This window comes from Telmatherina bonti (assembly GCF_933228915.1).
Source record: "Telmatherina bonti genome assembly, chromosome: 4".
Taxonomy (NCBI): Eukaryota; Metazoa; Chordata; class Actinopteri; order Atheriniformes; family Telmatherinidae; genus Telmatherina; species Telmatherina bonti.
The window spans coordinates 31,169,775-31,196,513 of NC_136622.1; the positions used below are offsets into that span (position 1 = coordinate 31,169,775).

Here is a 26,739-nt window from a genome sequence, read left to right on the forward strand (position 1 = left end):
CTATTATGCAGTCTAAGATGAATTCTATGAATGTGTGTGCAAAAGTGCAAAATTTCCCCTCATGGTGGTTAACAAAACTCCGTAACAACTAACAATAAATAGCAAACTAATGGCAGTCCATTTAAAATGAATGTGGACAATGTAGTCAAAGTTTTGAACATATATATTTTTTTATTTATATATATAATAAATTTCTATGTACAATTAATTCTTCTTTTGTAACGAAACAAAATTAAAGAGAAAGCTTTGATTGCAAACAGTGTTTCATACTAAAGGAAGGGAGACAAAATGAAAAAGTGCTCAGAAAACTAGTGTTATTTCCCTCTTGTAGCTACATTTTAAGCAGATACAAAAAGGGGTTTGCCATTGTTTTGCAAGGAATCTGTCAGGATTCCCCTTGAAGTCACCTTAAAGTCATGATATGTAGAGAGAAGTGTCCGACGGCAAACGCAAAAAAGATTGGCATCAAAGACAGCTCTGACATTGCGAAATCGCCACCACACGTCGTGAGGCTTTGGCTTCTCTCACACTGACGTCTGAAAGAGTCGACCGTGATGCTCACAGCGAACTGGTTGAGCTGATGAACGCCCTCTGGGTGGGGACAGATGTGTTTGGTGTCATCCTGTTGGTTTGGTAAACGCGTTTAAACCAAAGACTCCTGAAAGTCAGGGTTCAGTCACTGACAGGGTTATTCATACATTCGACACAGCACAGCTAGGACAGTGGAAACTGGCCGCTGACTCACAAAGGGCCTCGTCTGATTGTCTGTCAGTCAGCCGTAGACAAAGTATGACACCATCAATGCAACATGACCACATAAATAACATCACAAAAACTCATCCAGTGTACGGATTCCTCCATCAAAACGGCAAGAGGTAACCTCCTCCCTCCAAAAACGTTAATACTTTAAACAAAACAAATTCATAAAATTCATTTAAAGCAGCTGAGACAGTCATGCACTACGCAGCCTTTGTTAGACGAATCGCTGGGCACGGGGGCCTCCCTTGTGGCGCTGGAGAAATCCACAGCGTGTGATCTGATCGTGGTTAGAGTTGTAGTTGGCAAGTAAGAGTTTAACAACAAGCTGCTGGCGATGCTGCAGCGTCAGAATAACAGGGCCCAGAGGTTTGTTGTACATTTAATAAGTGTGCACAGATTTGAGTCAGTAGATCCAGGTCTGCGGAGCGCAGACCTCAGATGATGGTCCAGGTCCGGGGGATTGAGATCCAGTCCCAGCCAGGTTAAAGGTCTTGTAGAACTGACAAAATTCAAGAGTTTGTCCGCATGGCACCACTTACGTTACACAAACTGTACATCTGGTGTCAAAGAGGGCTTTCCAGCAGAGGACCTGTGCTTGTGTGTGAGAGGAGTCTCTCCTTGTGCTCCTGCAGCCCGTCTCTCTTCGCATGGACGTCAGAGAGATGGATAAACAGCAGGAGGCGAAGAGAGGGACACTCAGTTTGAGATGGGGAGAAGACGGAGGGAGAACTTCTGGAGATGAGCGGGGTTGGAGGAGAATTGTTTTTGTGCTCACTGAGTGTAAAGGCACTGTCCTGTCACATGATGTCCACAAAGAACTCGCAGGGATTGCCCATGGCGTGCTGAAATGACTGGCGGCTGGCGGTAAGCTCAGGAGGAATGGCCGCTAACTCTCTCCCAGGGGGGGCTCCAGGTGGGGTGCTACTGCTCAACGACGTCTTTGGGGCCAGATGGGCCAAACAATAAGGGGGAGGCAAGCCTGGAGGGCCGTAGGAGGAGGCATGGCTTTGCTCGCTCTGCGCGCAGGAGCCTGGGCCTTGCTGGGTGAAGGGGGCGTGGCTGTAGGTGAAGGTGGGGTGGCTGTTCTGAGTGAGAGAGTGGCTCCTGTGGGAATGGCTGTGGCTGAGACTTGATCGGGCGTGACTGTGGCTGGAGACAGCGTGGCTGTGATGGCTCATTTGGCTGGCGGCCCTATCACCGCGCCTCCCTCCACGGACGCCTGGCTCTGATTCGTTCCATGCTGTCCTTTGAACCTTCTCCTGCGGGGAGGAGCGCCTCCCCTTGCCTGCGCTAGGGTTGGATCCACTGCTTCGGCTTCCTGTTGAGAAAAAAAAAATAACAAAAAGACCAGTTTTTATTTGGTCTTTTGCTGTTTGCGTGTGCGTTACCAGAGATGCAGAGAGAGCGCGGCCGTGTGTCATCAGCTACAGCCGACCAGAACCGGCTGGTGCTGCTGATTAACAGTGAAACAAAAGGTCACACGTTAAACAACGTCTTTGTGGGATGTAACATGACGTGTAATATTCTGTATTACACAATATAATGTATCCATTTAATACATTATTGCACTTTGTTTAAGATGTGACCAGATATTTTTATGCAATCTAGTGAGCTCAACAGTCAAGGGCAAACATGATTATCTCCATTTTTTTTTCCCGTTTTTATTTTCCCAACACTTCACTGAAGCAACTGGCTTCATCTGACATTCTTACAGACACTGAAACATTCACAGGTAGTTCATATAAACATGATACACCCACATCAGAAACATACCACTGCTCAGCACTTTGTGGATGTCACACAATAACTAAGAAAGTCACATTCAGGTTATCAATTTTGTCTTAAGTTGAGGTTTTTGGCACCATGTCTCAAAGCCGATAGCGCACACTGATGGAGGTGTACCACACTGTTGCAAAATCAGATCAAAATCGACGCCTCCCCCTTTCCGCAATGAGCCCGACAGTACTGGGTAAAGTGGTGCATGATCGTCCCCTATCAGCACAAGCCTTGGAGTGATCGTCCTGCATCATGCACCTCCCAGCACAGTACAAATGCATGCCCAGAGGTGCACAGAGGGAGAATCAACTGTCAAGAGAGCCACACACACATGGATACACATGGACGACGGAGGAAATTATGGGGGACTGGCGGAGGGGAAGGAAAAGAAACCTTAAAGCTGAGGTATGATAGATGGAGAACGCTGAGGAAGAAGGGACAGAACAAGAGGAAAGACTGAATGGTGAGAAAGAACAGAGCAGCAGAGGAGGAGAGGGGGTTAGCAGGCTTACCGGTTCCCCCAGTGTCCTGGGACTACCTCCTCCTTCAGTCTACCGTTGCCCAGCAGAAACAGAGGGAACAACAGGATTACACACACCTCCCAGCCCACACTTTCCCCTTACTGACTAACATACTTATCTAACCCTGGTCCACAAGCTCTTAACTAACATTACGCCCACAGCTGTGGCTTTGTTTTCTTCTCATCTAGCTAAAAAGTCAAAAAGAAGAAAGCATTAAGGAGAAACTTCCCATAAAAATGCACACATGCACTTGATGAAACAAGCAGTTTTGAAAGCGCCATAACAAACTAAACTATGACTTTTTTCCCCCAATCATCGCTGTCTTTCCAAAGGTTTCTGATAAATCAACAAGAAAAATGTCTGAAAGCAAGATATGATGACGCATGGATGAATCACTCACAATGATGAAAAGTAAGTGGAGAATTTGGACTTTTTTCTCTTGTCTGGTTAAACATACGCAACACTATTAAGAGCAACTACTTTTTATAACCCATCCCACCTCTAACCCCCCCCCCACTCTCTCCCTGAGATCGCCACCCTCCTTCAATGCAGATCAAAAGCCATGCAGCACCATCACATTCTGATCCAAAATGAAAATCAAATGAATCATTCAAGCACTGATAAAGAAGGATGGACTTGCTGGTGATTTGTAATCACACGGTGGATCAGATTTTTTTTTTGTGTGTATGTGTGTACACACCCAGTACTGCAGAGCTGTCCGCTGTATGACCAAAGATGCTCATGATTGACCTTGACAACACAGGACTTGTTTTAGAATACACAACCTTAGTCATGGAAAAGGCAAAGTAATGTCAACCTCTGGCCATCACAGCCCAAAAAGCTAACATTAGCATGAGTCACAGCATTGTCAATACTACTGTCATAAAGCAGAGACAGTTTAATTAATGCCACCTTGCATATTGAGTCAAATTATAACATTAATTAATGATGGAAAACTCAAAATGCCCATTTTCCCCACGTTCCTCATTGCTCACCCTCACTGTGCTGGCTGCCTGCGCTCCCACTGTGGAAACTGTGGCACGGGTCCGAGTATCCTGGTGGAAAGCTGGGGGGTGCAGAGGGAAAAGGAGGGTAGGGGAATGGCTGCCCACCCAGAGGCCAGGGGTTGGAGGAGGGGGGCAGTGGTGCCAAAGTGTCCTGCTCAGAGCCTCCACCACTGGATCCCTCATTTAAATTAAGTGATGCCATGTCTTAATGAATGAAAAAAACAAAAGAGCCAAAGAGGGACAGATTTAGTAGCATCCTTCCACTCCGAGAGGAAAACATGATGCATTATTGATACAAAAGGAAGTGAGAAGTTGCTGTACTTTGGCAGAGGTCCCCGAAGGTGTAGTAGCACTGCTCCGAGAAGGTAATTTTGTTGACAGTGTGTCTCAGGTAGCCATGCTTCAGCAGACTGCTTGCGTACTTCCTTGCATCTCGTCGATCTTTGAACCCTTCTACCCTGGAGAAGAGCCAGTCTACCACATCAGCACCTGACACAGCAAGAAACACACACAAACACACACATGGCACCTGCCATGATGAGCTGAACAGCTGCTAAAAATACTGTTGATACACAATAAATCCAGAGTGACCACAGCGCAGACAGACAAGCAGAAAAACGTGGTTTATTTTTAAGAGTTGGTGTTTTATCAGCATGTGTACAGTTCATGTTTGTGTTTATCTAGAACCGTTCTGCACTTTTCGTTGTAAATCTGTGTCCACACAACGATAAGCTTCGTTCAGTTTTTCTCACCAATGACTGCATTAGCAATGGTGATCTTCAGCCACATCCGGTCCCGTATCTCTAGACCAGAATCAGGCAGCTGCATCACCTTGACGATGGTTGCCATGTCTGTTTTACTTGCAGATAGAGGCAAGTCATCAAACTCTGACATGGAGAGAGAGTTAAAAATGAAATTTTAGCGTATGAAAAAAGATGTTTGATCATGTGATGGGGCTCGCTGGTAGTTTTACCGTAGTGTGGGTAAGGTCCCGTCAAGGCTGTGGTGTGCGAGATCCAGGCTGCTGGGTCAATGGGTCTCACTGGTTCAGCTAAACAAGTCAAACAAATTAGACAGCTTATTAGGAATTAAAGGAACATGGAATTATATTGTTCAAGCTTGGTAGTAGTTACACTCCTCCAGTAAATACGACTGGATGAAACACATGTTTGCTAAGCTAAATTATTTAATACACAAACATGTTAACCCAAAGCGTTGCACAGAGCAAAAAACAGACAAGGAAAGAAAATACTGATTAAAATAAAGAAAAGTAAGAGGTTAAATAGTATCAATGACATATACAATTTGCAAACGACGATAAATAAGATCATACAGTATAAATACAAAAGCATATAAAACAAAAGTTTAAAGTATACCAAGTATAAAAATACCAAAGAAAAGCATAAAATTAACAGAAAGCTCTTTCAAGCTTTAGAGATTTAAGGTTTGTTTTAAAACCTGAAAGTTTTTGGAACTGAACCTAAAAAGGCAACTGGCTTATTGGCTAATAATAATAATAATAATAATAATAATAATAATAATAAAAATCAGAATAATAATAAAAAAAATGAAAATGAAAATGAAAATTAAAAAAATAAATAATAAAAATAATAATAATGATCAAATCAAATCAAACTTTATTTGTATATCATACAAAAGCATATCAAAGTGCTTAACAACATAAAAATAAAAAGTTTCACACTTAAAAACACACATGTACGTCACCCACACACACACACGCACACATCCCAACCCTTCCCCGGACTGTTAATGCAGAAATAAAAACAAATAAGTTCATGATTCTATGTCTGTATCTGGCTTGACACTGCTGTAAGGAAACAATATCTAGGGAATCCATCCATGTCAGGAGCCTCCCCAGGAGTGACCAACAGTAACAAAGCCACAGGGAACGCCCAGGCAGGGGTCCACACAACAGCCATATGGCTGCAGTGTAGAACCCCCCTACCAACACCCCTGGCAGGATGACCCCCGTCACAACGGCCCCTCGGTCAAACGGTAGCTCATTATTATTGTTAATAATAATAAGCTAAATTTTTATAAAGCCTTTCAAGGCACCCAATACAATGAGCAGTGAAGGCATCGTGAGCTACAAGTGCAGCCACAGCTGCCCTGGGACAGACTGACAGAAATGTGCCAGCTAATCCATTCATTCAGCAGCGATGCTGGAGGTAAGGAGGGTGAAGTGTCTTGTCTTGTTGTTACAACAACAAATTCACCAGAATAAGGCAGGATTCAAACTGCTGACTCATGGACGACCTGCTCTCCCCCCTCGGCCCCTGCTGCCCCACTGAATTTCTTGCTTTAATAATCAGAACGGTCCAAATTAGCACTGCAGTAAGGGCAGGTTACCGACTCAGACCGAGCTGGGGCTCGTGTCTCAGACGGACATCTTTAATTATTATCTGTAAAACTAACGTTAAAACTGGGGTAGGTAATCTTGCTCAGAGACATTTTTTTTTTACTCTGGGTGAAGTGGTCCCTCATCCTGATAGTAGTCCATATATTTTGTAATCATGAAATACAGTTAGACCCCTCAGTTTACTGTAAATCTGTAATAACTCTGACAAATCCAAACGTTTACACGGAAATGGAGTTATTTATTTCTTATAAAAAAGCCTTGGATTACACATGGAGAAAAACCAGAGGGGGAGGAGCCTAGACAGGGCGCCACTTTCACATCTTGCCAGCTCCCCAACATTACCTACTCCAGCTTTAACACCAAGCTGCTGATAAACAGACAAAACTTCAGTAAAAAACAGACGAGGTCATTCAGAAATGCTGTCAGCTTCCATTTACTCTCAGGTTATGTTAAAACTTTGAACTGAGAAAAATCATTTTGTGATGTTAAAGTCTGTAAGTGAGAAAACCATCTATCATAACTACACATATGATAAAACCAGTGTCTTTCTTACCACGAGGGATGGTGAAGTAACTGCGTGGAGATGGGTCCCAGCATTTGGCAACAGTAAGACTAATGGGGCTGCAGAAAAACAAAGAACACAAGTTAAATTAAAATAATAATAAAGAAATACATAACGGCTTGAGTGCATGATTTAAACTTGAAAGCAACGTGGGCTCGCTGGTGGACATTTATGTCTGCGAATTAGTGCTGGTATTTGTATCGCACCTCTCAAATGTGTGTAAAGCTTAAATCTTAAAGAATTGATTTTGTTTTTTGCTTTTCTAAGACAAGTAGAGATCACTACACAACACAGCTATAAATACCCCATGTTCGTACTGTAAGGTATTACTATATGCAGCTAAACACATCTGGCTCGGAAGCACTTCATTATGGCCAGAAAGTTGTCAGGTATCTATTTTTGTTTGTTTTTTTTTTCAAGTGACTGGTCTGCACAGTCAGCGTGTTGAGCGACAAAGATCCGTCTCTTCCACTGGGATTTCCTTAATACTTTAAAGCCTCTGAATATCCACACAGCATCATGTCTGATTAACACATTAGCTGAAAATGTAACATTACACCCCACAAAGAGTTACGCTGAGATGGTGATCAACTTTTACAGCAGTGAGTGAAAGAGTCTGAGTTTATATTCCTACCCAGTTTTGGAGACGATTTCTCTCAGGATCCTGACGGCGTCGTCATTGCTCATGTTCTCAAAGTTTACATCGTTCACCTGGTCAACAGAGAAAGGAAGCCCATGCATCAAATTTCAATGATTCCATTTTTTTCCGTCACCAGATACTATTTTTGGATCTCTGGACAGGAATCACATGTGTTTATGCGTTTAGACGATGCGCACGTTAATCTCTGCAGAACTCTTCAAATTCCTGCAAATCCTAAGCTGCTTGCAATGTGATACACATCTGAGGTCATGCTGTAATGTGACAGGAACAAATTACAGTCAGAAAACATCTGTTTCATAGCATGTGCAGCAGCAGAGCTCTGCTCACAGAGATTAAAATCAGGAAGGAAATTTTCTACAAACTGCACGAGTCTACAAAAAGAAGTGAAAATGAAAATGCGGTTAATAGGCCACAAACCCACAGATGGCTGCATTGCAACAACAGGAACAGGAGTTCAATAGAAAACACCAATATTTGCCACCAAGTGTGAAGAATTTCCATCTGTAAAACTACCTGCAGAAGCATGTCACCGGGCTCTATTCTGCCGTCAGCAGCTACAGCTCCTCCTTTCATGATCGAGCCGATGTAAATGCCGCCGTCTCCCCGGTCGTTGCTCTGACCCACAATACTGATTCCTAGGAAGTTGTACTTCTCTGTCAGGGGCAAACCAAAGAATGAGTGACAAGGTCTGAATATGAGTCAAATTCCATTGTATTAAAAAAAACCCAAACATAATAAGCAGGGTTGTTTCAGGTTTACCCATATTGAGTGTGACTGTGATGATGTTGAGGCTCATGGTGGAGTCTGTGATACTGCTGAAGGATGACGACTGGAAAGGCAGAAAGAGGTTTGCGATGAACACATTGTAAATAAAAGCTGGCATGAAGTCTATATCAATCAGCTTTCTCATCTGTTTCAGGGACCCAGCGTCACAGTCAGTCTTGGTGGCGACGGTGACGTGTCTTTGAAGTGCATACCCGGTCTATCTTGGCCACTTTGTGCCTCCGTCTGCGCCGCTTGTGTCTGCGCATCAGCTGTGAAGAAGAACTCTGTTCTGTGGAACTACTGAGCCTGAAACACAGAGGAAAAAGGAATATAATGTAAAATGTGTCTATATGAAATAAATATATTGGTTTGAGATGAGATACGATGAATGAATGCAGTTTGGTAACTAAGGTTTGTAGTATTATGAGCGTTTTCCTCATTAAATTTCTACCATTTTATATTAAAACCAGCTGACATGGAGTCGCCATGGAGAGAGTAAGGACAGGTTATGTATGTTATGTAGGAGAGTGTATAAAGACAGGTTACACCATGTTGGACGCTGCGACAGAAGTAACATCTTGAAAGAAACACTCCTTTTATCTGCATCTACTTCCATTACCTCATTAGCTTTAGTTGTGTTTGGCTAAAAGGTTGGTAAAAATGGGCAAATCTGTCAAAGGAAAAGCATTAGAGACAGAAAAAAGAGAGAAGCGGATCCGAAATCTCGCTCTGCAAAATCCAACCAATTTTTTGACTCATTCATTAAATAACTTGATATCATTTTACAGCTCATAAGAACAAACTCAGCTTTACATTTTCTGTACTGCCACCTGGTGTTTAAACTAACACTTTACTCAAACTTCTAATACATTTAATCAAAGCCCCAAATGCTGTTGGTTTAGATACCAAGAAACATGAGATTCCATGTGTACACATTTAGAGATTAAGATAATTTTTTTTTATTTTTGTCGCTTTTTTAAAATCATAATAATAAAAAGAAAAAACACCAACACAGTGTTAAGTGTTTGAAGCACGTTTCAACTTGAGGTAAGGTGTTACCTGCTAGCATCCTCATCCTCCTCACTGTCAACGAATGAGCTGGACTCCAGCTCGCTGCTCATTACCGAGGCACTGTCGTAACCCATGGCTGAGTCCCTGGCAGTGCGCTCTGATTTGGAGTGACCGTTGATGCGAGGGACTGTGGACAGAATGAGCAGAGTAGCCGTGACTCAGATGAGAAGTCGTGTTGCTCATTGTGGGGTTGGATCACAAGAAAGAACAATCGGGTCGGGGTTGGGGTTGGGGGGGGGTTGTTTGCGGGAGTCAGTGAATCAGAGAAACACTGGGAAAGTGGCTTTAATCTGTGTCAAAGCTCAAATACTCTGACCTTGAAAACATGAACTATAAACTTGGAATGGCATCTAAATGATGATAACACAAACTAACATAGTGGCTAAACAAACGGAAATATTTGTGTGAACAGTGACACTACTAGCTCTTCAGCACAACAGCAACAACTCTACACTCATTCACTCCCTTTAAAAAGATTTTTTAAAAATTCCCAGCAGAGTAAAACCTCCCTGCTCGTCTCCTTACGTACATTGGCGGCGAGGCGGTGCTGTCTCAGGGTAACAGCGGATTGTTTGGAAAGGTGTCATAAAGCGCAAAAGGCGTGGCCGCCAACGTGTTCGCCTTGAGCAAGCAAAGCATTCCAGCAATGAAGGGGTTTCCATCTCTAGCTCCACCCAAACGGTGCTCTTATGAAGGCTGAGCCACTGCACATAAGCACTCGCAGATCAGAAGGGCTTGACAATCCACTGTCAGCGTTCACTCAGACATATTTCCTCCCACACTCTGATGACTCCCAGAAAAAAAACAAAAAAAACAAGCGCTAATGACAGCAATTATGCAGGTTCATCAAGTGAAAAGGACTGTGTGAATGTGTGTTTTTGTGCAGTGCTCCATCTGTAACAGCCAGTCTCTAAAAGCCAGTCTGAGCCTCAGACAGCTTCAGCCCACCAGCTGGCTGCCCACAGCCTTCACCGCTTATCTACAATAGAAACAGTAACAATAATGGAGAATCAGCATGAAGTGTTGTAGAGTAGCAAATAACAAAATAAGGACTGTAGTGAGAATTATGACTCAGCAGCAAAGTTACTTTTAGACCGAACATGTGAAACTTTCAACTTTAAATAACAACCTTTCGTCAAAGGTCGTGACATTTTCCGCTGGTTTTAAACAAAACATACAGATACAATGACCTATGATTCACAAATAACACAAACAAAACAGACATATGTCATAAACTAAGCCGGTGCTGTCTCTTCTAACTCATAATCTTGTGCTAACATAAATAAATTGCACAATTTGCATTGACAAAAATAACATCTACAAAATTCTAACCACATAATAAAATAACCTCTATGACATAACGTTCAAATGTCAAATATCATCAATGAAACATAAACACAACAATTCCTCACCACGGTCGACAATGTGCCCTCATCCCATGCACAGACAAAGTGAACGAAGAGTGAGAAGAAAGTCTCTCCCTGCTCCCTCCCATGGCACGCAACTATACAGCAGAAAGTCTACTAATCCGCCTCTAACCAATCAGATGATGGGATTCTGCAAAACGCAGAGATGATATGGGATTTGACATGATGTGACCCCCCCCCCCCCCCCCCCCACACCCTCTAACCACACGCACCTTCTCTCTTCCTCAGGTGACAAAACCATCTGGCTATCAAAAGGCCAATGATTCTTTAGCGGCATAGGTTATAAAAACCTTATGACAGAGGGTGGTATGAGTTCACCAGCTGGTTTTTTTTTTTTTTTATGCTTTACATTAATATTTTAATACAAAACATAAGTGCTTTGGCTTAGCAATGTCTTCTTTGACCTAAATCCAGGAAAACGCTGAGTGGAATTGCATTTAACTTAAGTACTCCCACTCTCTGCTACCAAGTTAAAAATGTTAAAGGTTAAGATGCAGAACACCTGGTTGTAAAACCGATCATTTCCCATCATTTCATGCTGCCCTCTGGGTCCCTCCACCTGTTCATCCTCCTAAAATGTTCAACTGCTGTATTATTTGTCCTGAAATGCCACAGTGCTGACAGAAAAGAAGAGATACGTTTACCGGCTTGTTTACTTCATCATTGTAAAACAGCCAAGGTTCTCACAATGAGGCAGAATGACTTGAAGCATGTGGATAAGGTGACGGGGGAATTCCTCTGCTGCTGATGCTGCTGCAGGCAGTAAGGCATAAAGCCACATAGGAGGGGCTTCAGGCCCCCTCTTTATACATCTTCACCAGCCTTCAGATTGAACTGCATTTCATCCGGATGTGCTCGCCAGATTTATGAGCTACAAAATTGCTGGTGGGCCATGAGGGGCCCACCCTGCTCCCCTGATGGTTTCACTTAATTAGCGCTAACAAACTAGCAGGCGCTGAGATGCAAGCAAGGAGACAGAATAACAGGCTGTGTGTTATGTGCAAAAATACTGTGAGGTGGTTTTGCATTTGCGATCGTGTTTTCTGTCTGCTGAGGACAGGAAGCACGGTGTGCCCACATTATGTGTTGAGTACGTGTCACCCACATAACAACCAATATTTGGTTTGCTGTTAGCGGTATCTATAAATATTTATCTATTAGATGTGTGCACGCAATCAGTGGAGCTGGAACCATGTAAAATCTGTTTCTAGCTTGTGAGACAGTCCTTCCTACATCCCCATCCTGACGTTGTGCTCTGTGATTCTAATTGCACCATATAAATGAATGAGCATTTGGTTAATGAGCCTGGAGCACAGGATGCAGAGAGCCGGGCTTGCTGTGAAGAGAGGACACGAGGAACAGACACAGACGGGAAGCGATGGCTGCTTTTGCTGTAAATAAAAATACAGCAGCAGAATCTGTTCATTTAAAGCCTTCATATTTTCAGAAAGTCTTTTCCTGCACAATCGATATGCCGAGACATTCTCAGCTGAGGCTCTTTCAGTTCCTTTTCCACATAGATCGAGTCGTAACAGCTCTATTTTCCTTTGTGTTCAACACACTTTCCATTGACATTCCACACACTAGTGTCCTCTGACAGGCTGTAATCACGCTGGAAGACTGGAGTGTGACTAGCAGGAGGAAAACCTAAACCTGAGCCACACACACACAGGAAGTAAGGGGATTATTGGGCAAGACAGTAAATTCCAGAAACCTTGACACACAGTAATCTTCTTTATTTTCCTCATTTTGAGAATTTGGATATGTTTCTTGGCTTGACATTGTGAAAGTTCAACACACACCACTCGATCTCCAGGGGCTTCTTTTTCTTCATACATGTCTGCTGTCTGACTGCTTTTTTGGCGAGCAACTTGCGCAGACTTAAATGAAGAGGTACTGAAATGTAATAACGTGGAAATGACAAGATAATTGGATTTTTTTTTCTTTCCTTTCCTTTTTTTTTTTTTTAGGGTCCATCTGTTCCTGGCTGATAATACTCACGCTCAGTTTCTCTGGCTCTCCTGCGTGCCCGCTCTCTCTCTCGCTCTCTGCGGTGGCTCAGGAGAGACTCTGTCCCTGTCTCCGTGTCCAGGCCGTCGCGGCTGCTCACAGCGTTGGCACTGCAACACACGCAGTTGGAAAACTTCAGTCAGATTTATAATGATGTACAGAACACACTCAGTCCCTGCCACAGAAGCGGCTGTGAACTCATTCTGCAGCCAGCCTGTGACCAACACCCCAGAACATAATCTCCAGCTACAACATACTTGTGTCGGTTACAATATCTGTTTTCCTGCCACTCACGCCGAAGGGGAATAGATGGTTCATATCATGACTGTTTCAAATTCACTCCCTTCGGCCAAAATCGCACTTTTATTGTTCTGCAGTATGTGATGTGTTTTCTACTAAGTGTCATTAATGACCAGATACCCTGAGAGGGAACCACTCTGGACAATACCAGCATTAATGAGACCTATTGAAAGCCCAGATGGTGCCTGGAGCCTTATTGGAGATGGGGGCGGGGGGGGGGGGGGGGGGGGGGGGGGGGTGACAGCATCAAAAGTGAGAAGTAGTAGATCAGGTGTAGCCTAAGCAATAAGCTGGCTCTGTGTACTTGAGGTCTGAGAGTAGCGTGGGGGTCTGTGGAGATTGTTATTCTGTTAGAGGGCTGGAATCGCTGTGGCCTCAGGCGCCGGGGTTAAGGGACTTAAACCGCCACCGGGCTCCAAGGTAACCTGAAGCTGGTGAGAACTCTACTCAATCTTGTCAGTCTGTCACTCAGGCATGTTAGCAACATGTACTTTACACACTTGAATTCACACACTTCTGCACTCAGATGGCAGCTCTCCCATGCAAACATTTTACTCCTGTTATCTAAACCAAACAAAGCATGGTATAAAACATAAACGCATGGCGCAGTATCAGCTGGCCTTGTTTCAAAACAACCCTCTCCTGAATTTCAGTGGCAGCGTGTGTGTGTGTGTGTGTGTGTGTGTGTGTGTGTGTGTGTGTGTGTGGATGAACCATGTAAGCGAAATCCCAAAGAGCAGTCAGGACGCTGCGTCTGCTGTGTTCACTCAGCGGGATAAAGTGCTCAATGGGGCGTGCTTACACGTTTTTGCTCCACAGTACTAATAGATGCACCTGGGTAATGGCTGCACAAGCACAGGTCAGTGCATGTATGCAAATAGGACTGGAGGCTGACTGAATGCATTTCTAACTGGAGCTGACTGGAGAGCTTGATATCTGACAGTCGATGCGGTGGCGACAGCCTGCCTGTCAGGCCGCCGATGGCTGCCGATCCTCTGGGAGATTATCAAAGGTGCAAGGCTGCAGCTGTGAACTAACGCCGTCTCCCCTCTCCCTACTGCTGCCAGTCGTCAATCCCTCTCTCTTGGGAAATAGAGATGCGTGTTTTTAATCCGGATTACCAGGCAGAGGCACATCAGTTGTGTCCATTCTGAGCCCAAAACACCTATTCTTCAAATACAGCCATTCATGCTGACAAATACATGAAATGCATGAATAAAGCACAAAGAGAAAATGAAGAGGTAATAACATTTGAGCTATTTCCAGAGCGCGGTAAAAGGGTGGAAGACTGGATTCATTTCAGACAGAGGGGATGTTCGCTATAGGAAATACACCACGCTGCCTTTCTGAGCGAAGGGACTGGCTGTCTGACGAGAGAGAGAGAGCGAGAGAGAGAGAGAGAGAGAGAGAGAGAGAGAGAGAAAGGGAGACGAGGAGGAGGGGGTGGAGGGAAATGACGTGGTGGAAAGGGGGATGGCACAGTAGCCATTAGCTCCACAAGGTGGCAGCAGTGAAAGGCTGGCTGGGAACAATAAAATCATCAGGACAGCTGACAGCCAAACAGCAGGGTGCAGGCCATAGAGGGCAAAAGCGAGCTGAGATGTCAAACAGGGGATAAAGAGATACACTGAGACATGACAGATTGCATGTTCTCAATATAGAGCCTCGGCCATATTGCTCCAGAGCTGTAATGGCAACAGCCCGAGTCTGCACTGCCCTTCTAGCTATATTTAGCAAGGGACCTCTCCTTGGCAAGTGCAGTGATATTTTTTTTAATCTGCCAGTTTTAAGCCAAAGTCTGGGCAGAGGTATCCACAGCCAAGCTGTTAGGAAGATCTCCATTTCTGACCTCTGAAGCACTGCTGTGCTTTTGGGCTGTATATGCCTTTATTAGCAGAGCGCGGATGAACGCTCTGAGAGACTGAACACAATGGGCTTCACTGAGTGCAAGTATTTGCCTGAAGATGTTTATGCCGCAAAGGCTATTTCAAGAATATGCAGCACTGCCGGCGTACGCATCGTGTTTGCATAGATGGGCGGACTAACGCGTTCATGCGGATGAAGCACACAAACAAGTGGGAGAAATGATCTCACATGTTCACACACTCCAGCTTTAGCACACACTTCATGCTATAGTCACACACCTACACTTCCCATAAGGGCCGATGATGACGAGAGGGTCACGTTTTAATTAGCACATATGGCGTGCTGAGGAATAAAAAGCTCACCGACTACACGGCCTTGTGCGCTCGGAAACATCTGTCAACCGGCCTGCGTGTGCGACACACAGCAAGCGGGCTACTTACTGAAAGGAGGGGGGTCGTGAGTCTCCAATGCCCCCTGTTCTTTCGAGGGGAGGGGGGAGTTCTGGATGGCTTTCTGTGCACTGAGATCCTCCATCAGAGTGTGCGCTCTCTGCCAGGACGAGCTGAGAAAGATCAGAAGGAAAGAAAATATTCCACATGGAGAAACATAAACGTATACGATCTGTCCGGCAATAAAGTTTACATAAAATCACACAGACAGGCGTCATGCTACCAGTTAACATGCTTAATGATTCCTAGGTTTCAGCATGTCTATGGCAAGTGTGTATGTTTTATAGGAACACCAGTACGCTTCTGTTTCTGCTGTCTGATTGCAGCTCACGCTGATCGACCCCCCCCCCCGGTTCTTGTGTTTACAGTTCTGAAAACAAATACTTTACAAAAGTTTCATTTTTACCCTGAAATTTTGAATTTGTCAAATTATTTTGTCTGAAAACATGAGGAGAACGGTTCTTCAGAATTGGGCTTGTAACATGGAAAAGTTATGGCTGTGCTGTTCCTTGATGGGGTCTCCTAACAACTAAAGTAATGTCAGCTGGGACATCTTAATGGGAGGATGGTAAGTAGATGGATTTATTAGGGGGTAGCTAGTTAAAACTGACTGTCGTGAAAGTGTAAGTATTTAGATTTCTGTCAGGGTTAGAGCTGTAATGTAGCCAAGGATAGGATTACTTACCTAAGTTCTGAATAATTCAGCATTACTCTCTTTATATAATACACTGATTATACCATATCTAACTTATTGCGCAGAAATTTGGGGGACGACCTGTAAAACATACACACAGCCTCTATTCATCCTACAAAAAAGGGCTTTGAGAACTATCAACAATAGTAGATATAGAGATCCATCAAACCCACTATTTAGAAAATGTAATTGAATAAAATTCTATGATATAGTAATTTGTAGTATTCTTCAGGTATTGTATAAAGCAAACAGGAACATGTTGCCAGTAAACATACAAGAAAGGTTAGAAAAAAGAGAAAGTCGTTATGATTTGAAAGGAACTGACATATTTAAAAAACCTTCAGAACAAAAATAATGGAATGAACTGTGACCATGAAAGGAATAAATTTATGGAATGAGCTTCAAAAAGAAGTTAAAGAATTAGGAACAATCAATGTGTTGAAGAAAAGCATAAAAAGAACAACAATATTAAAGACTTATGAAGAGTTAGGGGCATAATGTGAATTACCTTGAGTAATTACGATGATGTTACATTTTGAATATCTGCAAATGATTTCAAAACTATTAAAAGAAAGGAATGTTATGAGAAATTAATGCAAATTTTGGAACAACTAGATGTTGTATGTGAATATTGTAAAATGGATGATTATGAAATTAAGGGGCAGATATCATAAGATTGCTCTTCTTTCTGCTCCTTTCCATTATTTTGTATTTATTTTTATGTTGTTTTGAAAGAAATAAATAAAAATTAAATGAAAATTTTAATCTGTGAAATACAAAACCAGCATAATATGCTGAGATTTGGGTTAATCTTTTATTTGGAAAGGTTTTTCCTATTTGGGTTGTTAATTGATCATTAAAACCTGACAGGTCAAAAGACAAAAAAGAACATTCAAAGAAAAAGATGACAAATTTCTCATCATAAAAAAATATTTAAATGTAAAAATAATCTGACAAAATCCTTTTTAATTTCTGCTGATGTTTTTAATTGAATTGTTAGTATATTGAGCCACAATTAGTTTAAACATTCAGCGGCTTATTAGATTTAAAAACTTGAAATAGATTCCACATGAACATATTTAGCATATTTTCATTAGTTTTCAAACATGTAAAAATAAATAAAAGTTTGTTTTGATCAGAATCAGATAATTTATTTTCCTGTTTTTCAATAAAACATCCATATCTTAGACTCCAGTGTAAAAGCTCCCATTTGACATGAGCAAATAAATAAGTCCCATACGTTTTTTTTCAAGGAAGAAATAAATAACGTCAAAGTCAATTTCAGAGCATCGATTCAACACTGGAAAAAAAGCAGGTGGTGTCCCTTTTCACTGTAAATGAAATCCTTTTACTAAACGAGGAGAAAATACACCTAGAAACACACAGGAAACACCTTACATGAAGAAAATGCATCTAACCTTTTCCTTTAACATATCCAGCTAAATGTGAGCTAAACCCAGGAACACACAGAGCCTGTCGGGTCACATCCAGATAAGACACAATGAACGTGTGGGAAAGAGGTAATCACGCCGTGGCCACATCTTACTGATGAGTCCACAACTTGACTGGTGTCTGCATGATGTTGTCCTTTCAAACTGGGCACCAATTCAGCATCTCTTACTTAAATGTACTAAATTACAACCAAAGATTTCATTGTAATGGAGAATATCAGAATATAATATTGTGAGATTTTTTTAGTCGGATGTATTCCTTCCAAAGGTAAAGCAGAAAGATCTTTCTGTAGGATTTGGAGGAGCAGCGGTTGAATGGTGCACCTGCTGTCATGTAGTTTTGTAGGAAACTATTCAGCAAAATGAACCCACTAAGCTCTTTTACAATATTACAATTTATCCAAACACTAAAACAGAATTCATTTTAACCATAATTACGCATAAACATGGATGATATATGCACACATCCCAGGTATAACTAACATGTGGCAATAATCTCATCCACACACATTAGTAATCCACAGCGCCTGTGGAAATCCCAGTGGATTAACAATATTATCTGCCTTATTTCAAGAGAAAGACCCCTGGTAGAAATTTCACTTTGGGTTGTCCAGGTGGTCTCGTACAAACTAGGGGTTTGCTTTACATCAAGTTGGGTTAATACACAATATTATAATCAGATTCATTCTAATTAACTTAATAAAGTTACCAACATACAGATGAGGGATTTATATTAAATAACAGAGTTTTTATTGCTTTTATTAAGATAAGAGGCTTTATTTTAAACATAAAAAACTGGTTTTGAGGCAGATTTAATCTTTCACTGGCAACAACTTCACACTAATTTGAACAAAAATGTTGTTTTGTTAGTTACAACAGGGCTAGTTGTTTTTGCTTGAAACAAGGTTATTGGATTGAATAATTAGCTTCTTTTGGATGTGTTTTACATTGTCAACCCCAGCCTAAAGAAAATTTACATCAACCCACTTTATAGATATTGTGTTTTATCAATTTATTTAATTGTATTCACTCTTATTTATGTATTTATTCCTATATTATTTATCTGATAAATCTTTATTTTAGCATCACACTTTGTACAATGCTGTAAGTTGTACTTTATTTTGTTGTTCAATCATTTTTATTTTTAAAAATACAACATAAATTCAGGTGTTAAGAGGTTTACTGGATGAAGAATATTAGTCTGTAGCTTTTCAAACTAAGCAAGTCACATTAGCTTGGAATAACTCATCCTGCATTTTGAGAAACTGTAACAGGACTTTCTGAACAAGAAAAAAAAAAGTTGATTAATGAATGAAGGATATTCAGGCTTAAAATGAAAATTTCACGTTTAAGTTCAGAACGTAATGTGATGGGGGGGGGGGTGGTCTTTTTTTTAAAAAAGCAAAATGAAATGTCTGAGAAATAGAGATCTGTTTAAAAACTACACCTCTGACGATGGGGGAGCATCTGGTTTAAATAAAAATGTGGATGCATCATAAAAATGGACAGATTGGATCAAGTTGGTTGTTAAAACTGACATAATATAGTGACAACAAATCTAAACATGTCAAGGCTGCAAGCCCAGCTGTTGGAGAATATCTACTCTAATTAAGTGTTATTGAGCCTGACAGTGTCTAACAAGTGCACAGCCGGCACTGTGTAGTTAATTCTGACCTCTGACCTCCCTGTGGAAGGAGGTGAGCAAAATAATGACTTTCCTCACAGAGATCAATAAAGTCAAACATCTTCACTGTAAGACGCTGTTAAAAAAAACATGAATGCAGCCATTAAGTAGATTAAATGCACAAGCTGTCAAACTGCATCACACACTCTTTCTCCTAAATTTAGATCAATATCTGAAGGTGGGGTCTTGTGTGCTGTTTGACAAAGCAGTAATGAAGATGAAAATCCACCTCTGACATAAACAGACTGATTTTATTTGACGTATTTTATCGTTCCCGTAGGGATGTTTGGTTTCTCGGCGATGAATCCATGAAAGGAAAAAAAAACACTACAGAGCTGCACGGTGAACAGATTACCTGGCCGTCAGATTTCAGTAGATGGATCGACTCCTGATGCTCAAACTGACAGCGCTGACTGTAAGAGTGGTGAAGTTTAATGTCTAATGGAATTACTCACACCTTCTACAGCTGAACAGTGAGATGAAGTGTTTAAAATCCTTCTGCGGAGGCGTTACGTGGCCACATTTACATGATGTATGCGTGTTCCGCATGTCTGGTTGTCGAGCTGAGGCTTTGCAGGCAGAGAGGCTGCAGCATCCATCCCACTTACCCAGGACACTACTCTGCCGTTGAAGCATGGCAGCTTGGCATTGTCATCGGAAATCTCTTCTTTGACGACCCTGGGGAGAAGACGAGTAAATAGAATCAGAGCCAACCGAGCAGGAGACGACCACTGAGTGTTGTCAGCAATACAACATGCGATAATCCTTCGCTTCACACTTTCCCTTCCTGCATCGCTGGCACCAACAGAGCAACATTCACACTTTAAAAGTCACATTTACAGCACTGCTTTGAGCCAGCGTTGCGACTTTAAAAAGCATGGTGAGCTCAAAGAGCAGCGGGCATGAAGGCAGTTTTACCAGAAACAACAGTGATATGGATTTAAGGACAGCCCCATAAATAAGCAATGAGAGCCTGTGGAGGTGTTGGACCATGACAGATAGATGGACAGACAGAGAGGATAAACATACCGATCAAACTAAGAGTCACAATGAATTCAAATTTGGGCATGAATCTGAATGTTTTTGGTCTCTAGGTGGAAGTGTGTGAATGTTTTATGAGCGTGTGTCCGCAGGAAAGCCTCTGAGCTGCGACAACAGGGCGTCAAAGAGCAGGAGTGTGTATTAATAGAGTCATCTTGTGTGAGAGCCTCCCTCTGTGTGTTCGTTTTCAGCTGTAAATTCCCAACAAAAATACCTCACAGTTACCCTTTGACCTGCTGGGACACACTTCAGCAGCAACCCGTCACCACACCTGCTGGGACCCGGGTCACATAGATCAGGTCCGGAGCTGACCAACATGGTTACACTGACACAGTCACTGGCTTCTGACAACCTAAAATATTTACCAGTTTCCAGGATAACTCCCTGCATGTCTCTTTGCAACTGCTTGTTTTTGTTCTGGGGATTTTTCTCTGAATTGATCCAATCCAATTTCTGAAACTCAGTGGAAATCTCACATTAGCTTTTTGGCTTTGAATGCGGTACATAAAAAGGGTAAGGCACGACTTGAGAGAAGCAGGAAATCCTAAGAAGATTTTATGCAGGGGTGTCTCTGGCAGCGACTTTATGGTTTATTTTTTTTCCCCAAACTTCGTGTTTGCCAGAAGTTCCCTGCTACTGAAAAGATTAGCCAAGCTAGTTGTGTTTTGTGTGCACGCTGCTGCTGTGGGAGCTGCATTGCTGGGAGTGGTGGACAAAGATAACGTAGCCTTGTGGCTGAAACCGACGACCGCAGAGTCTACTGCTGTGGCATGTTCCACCTCAGGGAGGAAAAGGGAGGGCGGCGAGAGCCGACTCTGCTGGCTGCTTGTTAGGTAGGAAGTGTTTGCATCCTCTTGCTCAAGCTGCATGACCAGCTGTAAGGTGACTTGTGAGGATGTGGGAGTGGTCTGAACAAATAACATAGCTGCTATGCTTTTTCCTCATGCTTGACAGGAATAAGGTCGACTGTTCCAGGGCCAATATGACCAGTATAATAAGTTTTTTTTATTTAATATATATTCTTTAAAACGACAGGCCTAAAATATCTATTTGTGGTAAATTAAATAAATAAATAAATAAATAATAATAATGAATTAAAAAATAAAAAACCAAAAACAAACAGTCTTTTCATTCTTTGGACAAATATGCATAACAGGACTTAATAACCAATTATTTGGTCCTGATTAGGTCTTAACTATTAGGTCTTATTGTGCAAACACAACCTCAAACACACAACAACACAGTCATTCTTTATTTAACTAACCCTAAGATGCAGCAGCGATTTGTGAAAAAAACTAAGTAAACCTGATTAATAAGCTTTCAGAATCATGTTCAGCATCAATAACTTGACGAAACCATTCACTGCTCCAGTTCATTGAGGTTTAAATGCACTTTTTTTTTTTTTTTAACGCACATCTCTCTCACAGGTTCTGCTGCCACAACCTTCAGTCGCTGTCTCGTTGCACTGCTGTATGACCTGATTTCAGGCAAGCTTTAGCTGTCAGACAGATGCTATCACATTTGGCTCTGGAATACTTTGGTGTACAATGGAAATCATGGCTGATTCCATCAGGGCAAAGAAATCAGGTCCTGTGGCTGCAAAACAAGCCCAAATCATCAACCCTCCACCACCATGCTTTGGTGGTTGGTAAGGGCATTTGTGGTGATAAGATGTTTGATTTTCACCAAACATGGGGCTGTTCACTACAACGAAACATCTCCGCTGGTGTTATTCCACAAACCATGTGGTTTGCTCAGATACAGATCTGCAAACCTATGATAAGTCACCACAGTCTTTTTGGAAAAAACTTACAACATGTAATATTTTACAAAAGACCTGCAGAGTGGGAGATGTAACTTTTGGGCTTTTGCAGTTACATTGCCTGGTGTGGTGTTGAGGTGAATCTGCTGAGATGTCCCATTATGGGAAGATTGGTAGTTAACTTGGATGATTTCCACTGACGAAGAATCTTTTCCTCTGTAGAATGAGGGACTTTCAGTAGATCGTTTGGAAAAATCTTTTTGACCCCACCCAGATAGATGCTTAGATGCTTCCAGAAAACCATTACTGATGTCTTTAGCGAACACAGCTGAATGTTCTGGACCAGCAAACCACCAAAACATCCACTTTAATGGAAGCGCTCAGACAGCAGCACCTGGATGCTACTTACCCTCTTAATTCTAGTGGAAGCAATAAGGATGTACTTAGTTGTCCACACAGCTCTTTTCTGTTTTTGCTTAGTCATGTCTCTTTAAGGCTTACATCATTTTAAGACCGGGTAAGAACCAGAACGGTATTTGACAGACCCGATAAATCTAAACTTCGAATGGAAAAAGGCTGCACTCTATGCCATGACTGTATCTCTGTCCTTGCCATCAGATGTGAAACGACAGCGGAAACTATTAAAACGATAACAGATGACATATTTTAACAGCTTCCATCTGATCTCACGACTGGTATTGCTTCCACTTCTGAACTCTTAACATGTCCAGATGGACAAATGTACGCACACATACAAGCCTTAAGCCATGTTTAGAGAGGCATGCTCTGCTGTGTGCTGCTGTCACAGATCTAGCTTCTTAGCTGACAGCTTATATAGGTCTTAACAGATTTCACAGGATAATGACACAAGATTTAACCCAACGATCGTGGAATATTTCGCTGCTGGAGATATTTGTGTAGCTGGGGAAGATTAGATGTGTTTGTTTTTGCGGTGAAACACAGAGGGCTGGGTTAAAATCCACACACACTGACCAGCAGTACGGGTACTTTGATGGGCTGATACTAATGACACTATAAACTGGGAAATAAAATATTTGTAGGCGAGTACGACGAAATAAAGATGACTCAGCCTTGCTAAATAAATTGTTTAATAAAGCCTTAAATGTCTCTAAGACCTGATAATATCTGTTTAATGGCATAACAGCAAAGTTTGGAGATTCCTATTCATCAGTGATTCATTATGTCACTTTATGACAAATATTATATAGTTATTACCACAGATAAAGCTGTGCTTTTACACCAAGCTGCAGTGCAACATTCAGTTCGGTGTCAATTTTTTAGTAGGGAGAGGTAGAAGTGCATTTGTGTGAAAAGCTGCAGAATTTTGTCCTCTAACTACAGAGGCTCAGCAGACAAAAGATCCCCCTTCCAGCCCCCTATTTTCTGAGGCGCACACACAAACAAGACTGTTTCTTTCAGACCTTCAGCTTGGCTGCTTCCTCAGCTCCAGAGTGCCTCTGTGACTTGCATTATAGTGAGGTCTCAAATGCACTCGCAACCAGTGGCAATGACAAAGCGCCATATTATCGCCTCACAGTTTCCATAAACAAACAATGAAACAAAAAAGTCAATAATCTTGGGAAACATCTGTTATTTTCTGTCTCATGAATATTGGTGTAAATATATATTTAAAAAAAATTTAAAAAACCTGAAATAAAAATATTCACACAAGCGATATTAATGGTTTAATTATCTGTTCTCGGTCATGTGAATGGAGGAGCCGCAGCCTGTGTTTACGGATTCCCTGCGATTCAGCGGGGACCTGAAATGCCATGTTGGCTGCAGTAATCTGGGGTGCAAACTGTTCGTCACATTTGTGTGGCCATCGGTTTAAGAGCTGATATGGCGAGCACAAATGGAGTTCAGCAATCCCTTAAGAAAATGGCTTTTTTTCCCCCCCCTCTGTGCACAACAGGGGGTCGACTACAGAGAACCAAGCACTGACTGCTCATTTACATTTCAAACACTGACTATAACTGCAAGGGATTTGATGTTTTCCCTCTCTGCTCAGCAGTACTATTCCTCGGCTGCTAATTCTCCAGCAGCCATACTGTCCGTATGCAGTAGAGCCAGTATGGCTACCACAAAGCGCAGCTTTCCTCTTTGCCTTTGACTTGTTTTGCTTCCATACTGTGCCAATGCCATACGGCTCGCAGTGCCTGGAAATTCACCCTTAACTTAAAAGGAAGACTCCTTGTTGTTGATGATGCCTTAAAGACGGGTGTGTGAAAGCTTTATATGAAAATGCAACTGTCACACTGTTTTGTTCACAATATAGTTCCACATGCTTTGTTGATGCTCAAGGCTGGTCAGCATAGCAGCATGCTCAGCAACCTGAAGTCATGTCTCCATGTGGAGTTAGCAAATACGCTTTGTTTGTTTCCATAATCTGCTTGTCGATCACCTGAGACCCAGTGAGAAGCTCGGTCTGTGGTGTAAGACAGGCAGGAAGCCAGAGCTGTGGGACAAAGCAGCCCATCGAGCCTAAGCTGCCACCAGGAAGAGCCAGTTTCCCTCACAAGGTCAGACTGCAATGGAAACGTGATGGCGGGCTCTGCAGACCTTTACATTTCCTTCAGTCATGTTTGCGGTTATACATTGTGAGATATTGATGTGTGGGGGCTCATGTGTGACCGTTCAGGCTGAAACGAGAAAAGACACTGACACAAATGTGCCATCCTCGGCAGAGGCCTGATGCAAGCAGAACTTGCTGACTACGAGGATTGGAGAGGTTTGTAGTTTTGGTGTGAGTCCTGGAAATCAGGAAGGAGGTTACAAAGTGAAGAAAAGACAGAAAAGCATAAAGAAGATTGGAAACAGGACATTTTGGCAACTTATGCAACAGCTAGCATCCGGAGGCTCCAATGATCTCCTACGGTAGAATTTACCGGGAAAAAAAACTTAGTTCTGCTGCATTTTACACCATATACTCAATGTCTTTCATCATTTAAACATACAATAAGCTATTAAAATGTCTGCTTTGGTTCCATAAACATTCCACAAAATAATTAGAGAGAAACAAAGTTTTCTAATAAAATGAAATGACAATAGCCAGACGACTATGGGAAGGAAACCAAACGGTCCACCACTGTCCATTATTTATCCTGAATGCTTTCCTTAAGTAGAAACCCAGCCCACTCCGATGTTAATCAGAAAACTTAAGTTAGGATTGTTATTTTACAGGCAGAGACAACAAGAAGCTGATGCATGCTGTCATCATCAGATTCCCAATATTCCCACAGGATGCATCCACAGCTCATTGTGTGTGTTGGTTCTTCATCATTTATCAGACATGACATCTGATTTCCAACTAGTCTAAAAGAACATCAACACAAAACACTGAGAAAGTCAGTTAAAAGGAGAAATGATGAAACCGGTGAGGTTGAACATTAGCCTCTGTCATCCTGGCTTGTGACATTCAGGCTCCACATGGTGAAAATATTGACACAGGAGGAGCAGAAATGTGTGTGTGTGTGTGTGTGAGAAAGAGAGAGAGAGAGAGAGAAACATGCAGGGCTGCGTCAGTGGCTCTGGACATATCTGGTATCACTTCAAACGCTCGTGCCTCCTCCGCTGCGCGCAGGGCAGCCTGTAATAATGAGCAGGTGCCAGGAGGAGCATGGAAACAGACATGGAGCTGTGGTCCGCACACATGGAAGCGCGCAGCAGCTCGAGCAAGGCCTGAATGAAGCTGTCTAAACAACACACCGCGATAAAACAGCGACTGAGCAGGCTAATTATTATAATAGTAAGCATAATAATAATCAGACTTACCCAAAATCCTGGTCCATCGATTTGAAGAAGAATTTGTAGCTATTGACCGGTCGGTTGTTGAGGACATTTTTAAAATCTGCTAAGGTGACTTTCTCCGGAGAAACCGACAGCTTGACCAGATAAGGAGTCTCCTCCTCGTCTATGTGATATATTATTTTAGTCTCCGCCATGAGAGTGAAGGGAGGACAATCATTGACACAGGAAAGGAACAAGGGTTGGCAGCGCAATAAACAGGCCTGCTATGTTTCCAGCTACCCGGAGAATAACATAACAGCATTCCCTAAAAGCTGACGGTGCGCAAGCGGCGATGGATAACACGGCTCCGCGTCTTGGACAAACACCGCGGAAATCCACACATAATCGCGTTATGACTGCCCGTATTCCTGCTCTGGTGTGAGTCGCTACGGTGGCTCTCTCGGCACTAAAACAGGAAGGGACAGTCCACATCCTTGCGATATGGAGTTGGGAATATTGCTGTTTTCTAATAGCTTGGACAGTGCTGTCATCTAGTGGTGTGTTGGAGCTGCGCGCAGGCCTCTGCGCCCTGCTTACACAACACACTGTAACACACTCAGGACACGGAACAAAGGGGGAAGTGGGTTTGACCTGCGGAGGTGCAGATGCTGCTTTTTTTTTTTTATTTGATTTTTTTTTTTTTATTCTAATTGCCTTTTAACAGAGACTAAAAACATAAAGACTTGGCGCCTGGTGAATCTGCTGTTAAGGAGACATTCGCCTCCTTTTCTGCTTCATGTCAG

General features: G+C 42.4%; 1 protein-coding gene across 1 annotated transcript; it reads right to left on the minus strand.

Annotated features, from left to right (window-relative positions):
* Positions 1–223: 223 nt before the first annotated feature.
* LOC306754656 (segment polarity protein dishevelled homolog DVL-1-like) lies at positions 224–26,374 on the minus strand. The gene is made up of 15 exons (XM_079238695.1): positions 25,982–26,374; positions 19,992–20,061; positions 15,546–15,667; positions 12,931–13,049; positions 9,491–9,629; positions 8,644–8,737; positions 8,426–8,495; positions 8,180–8,319; positions 7,640–7,716; positions 6,997–7,064; positions 5,037–5,114; positions 4,816–4,950; positions 4,385–4,552; positions 4,052–4,267; positions 224–2,077 (listed from the first exon to the last, which is right to left on the minus strand). The coding sequence occupies exons 1-15, from the start codon at positions 26,149–26,151 to the stop codon at positions 1,557–1,559; spliced, it is 2,187 nt and encodes a 728-aa protein (XP_079094821.1). The 5' UTR covers positions 26,152–26,374; the 3' UTR covers positions 224–1,556.
* Between the last annotated feature and the right edge of the window lie 365 nt (positions 26,375–26,739).

What these genes read in the sequence shown, in the direction of transcription:
- LOC306754656 (XM_079238695.1), bottom strand. Translation starts at nt 26,151, where the DNA reads ATGGCGGAGACTAAAATAATATATCACATAGACGAGGAGGAGACTCCT. An exon ending in ACGGCAGAGTAGTGTCCTGG is followed by an intron (nt 15,668 to 19,991) that starts GTAAGTGGGATG and finishes GATCTTTCTCAG; the next exon opens with CTCGTCCTGGCAGAGAGCGC. An exon ending in CACAGTCACACTCAATATGG is followed by an intron (nt 8,320 to 8,425) that starts GTAAACCTGAAA and finishes TGCCCCTGACAG; the next exon opens with AGAAGTACAACTTCCTAGGA.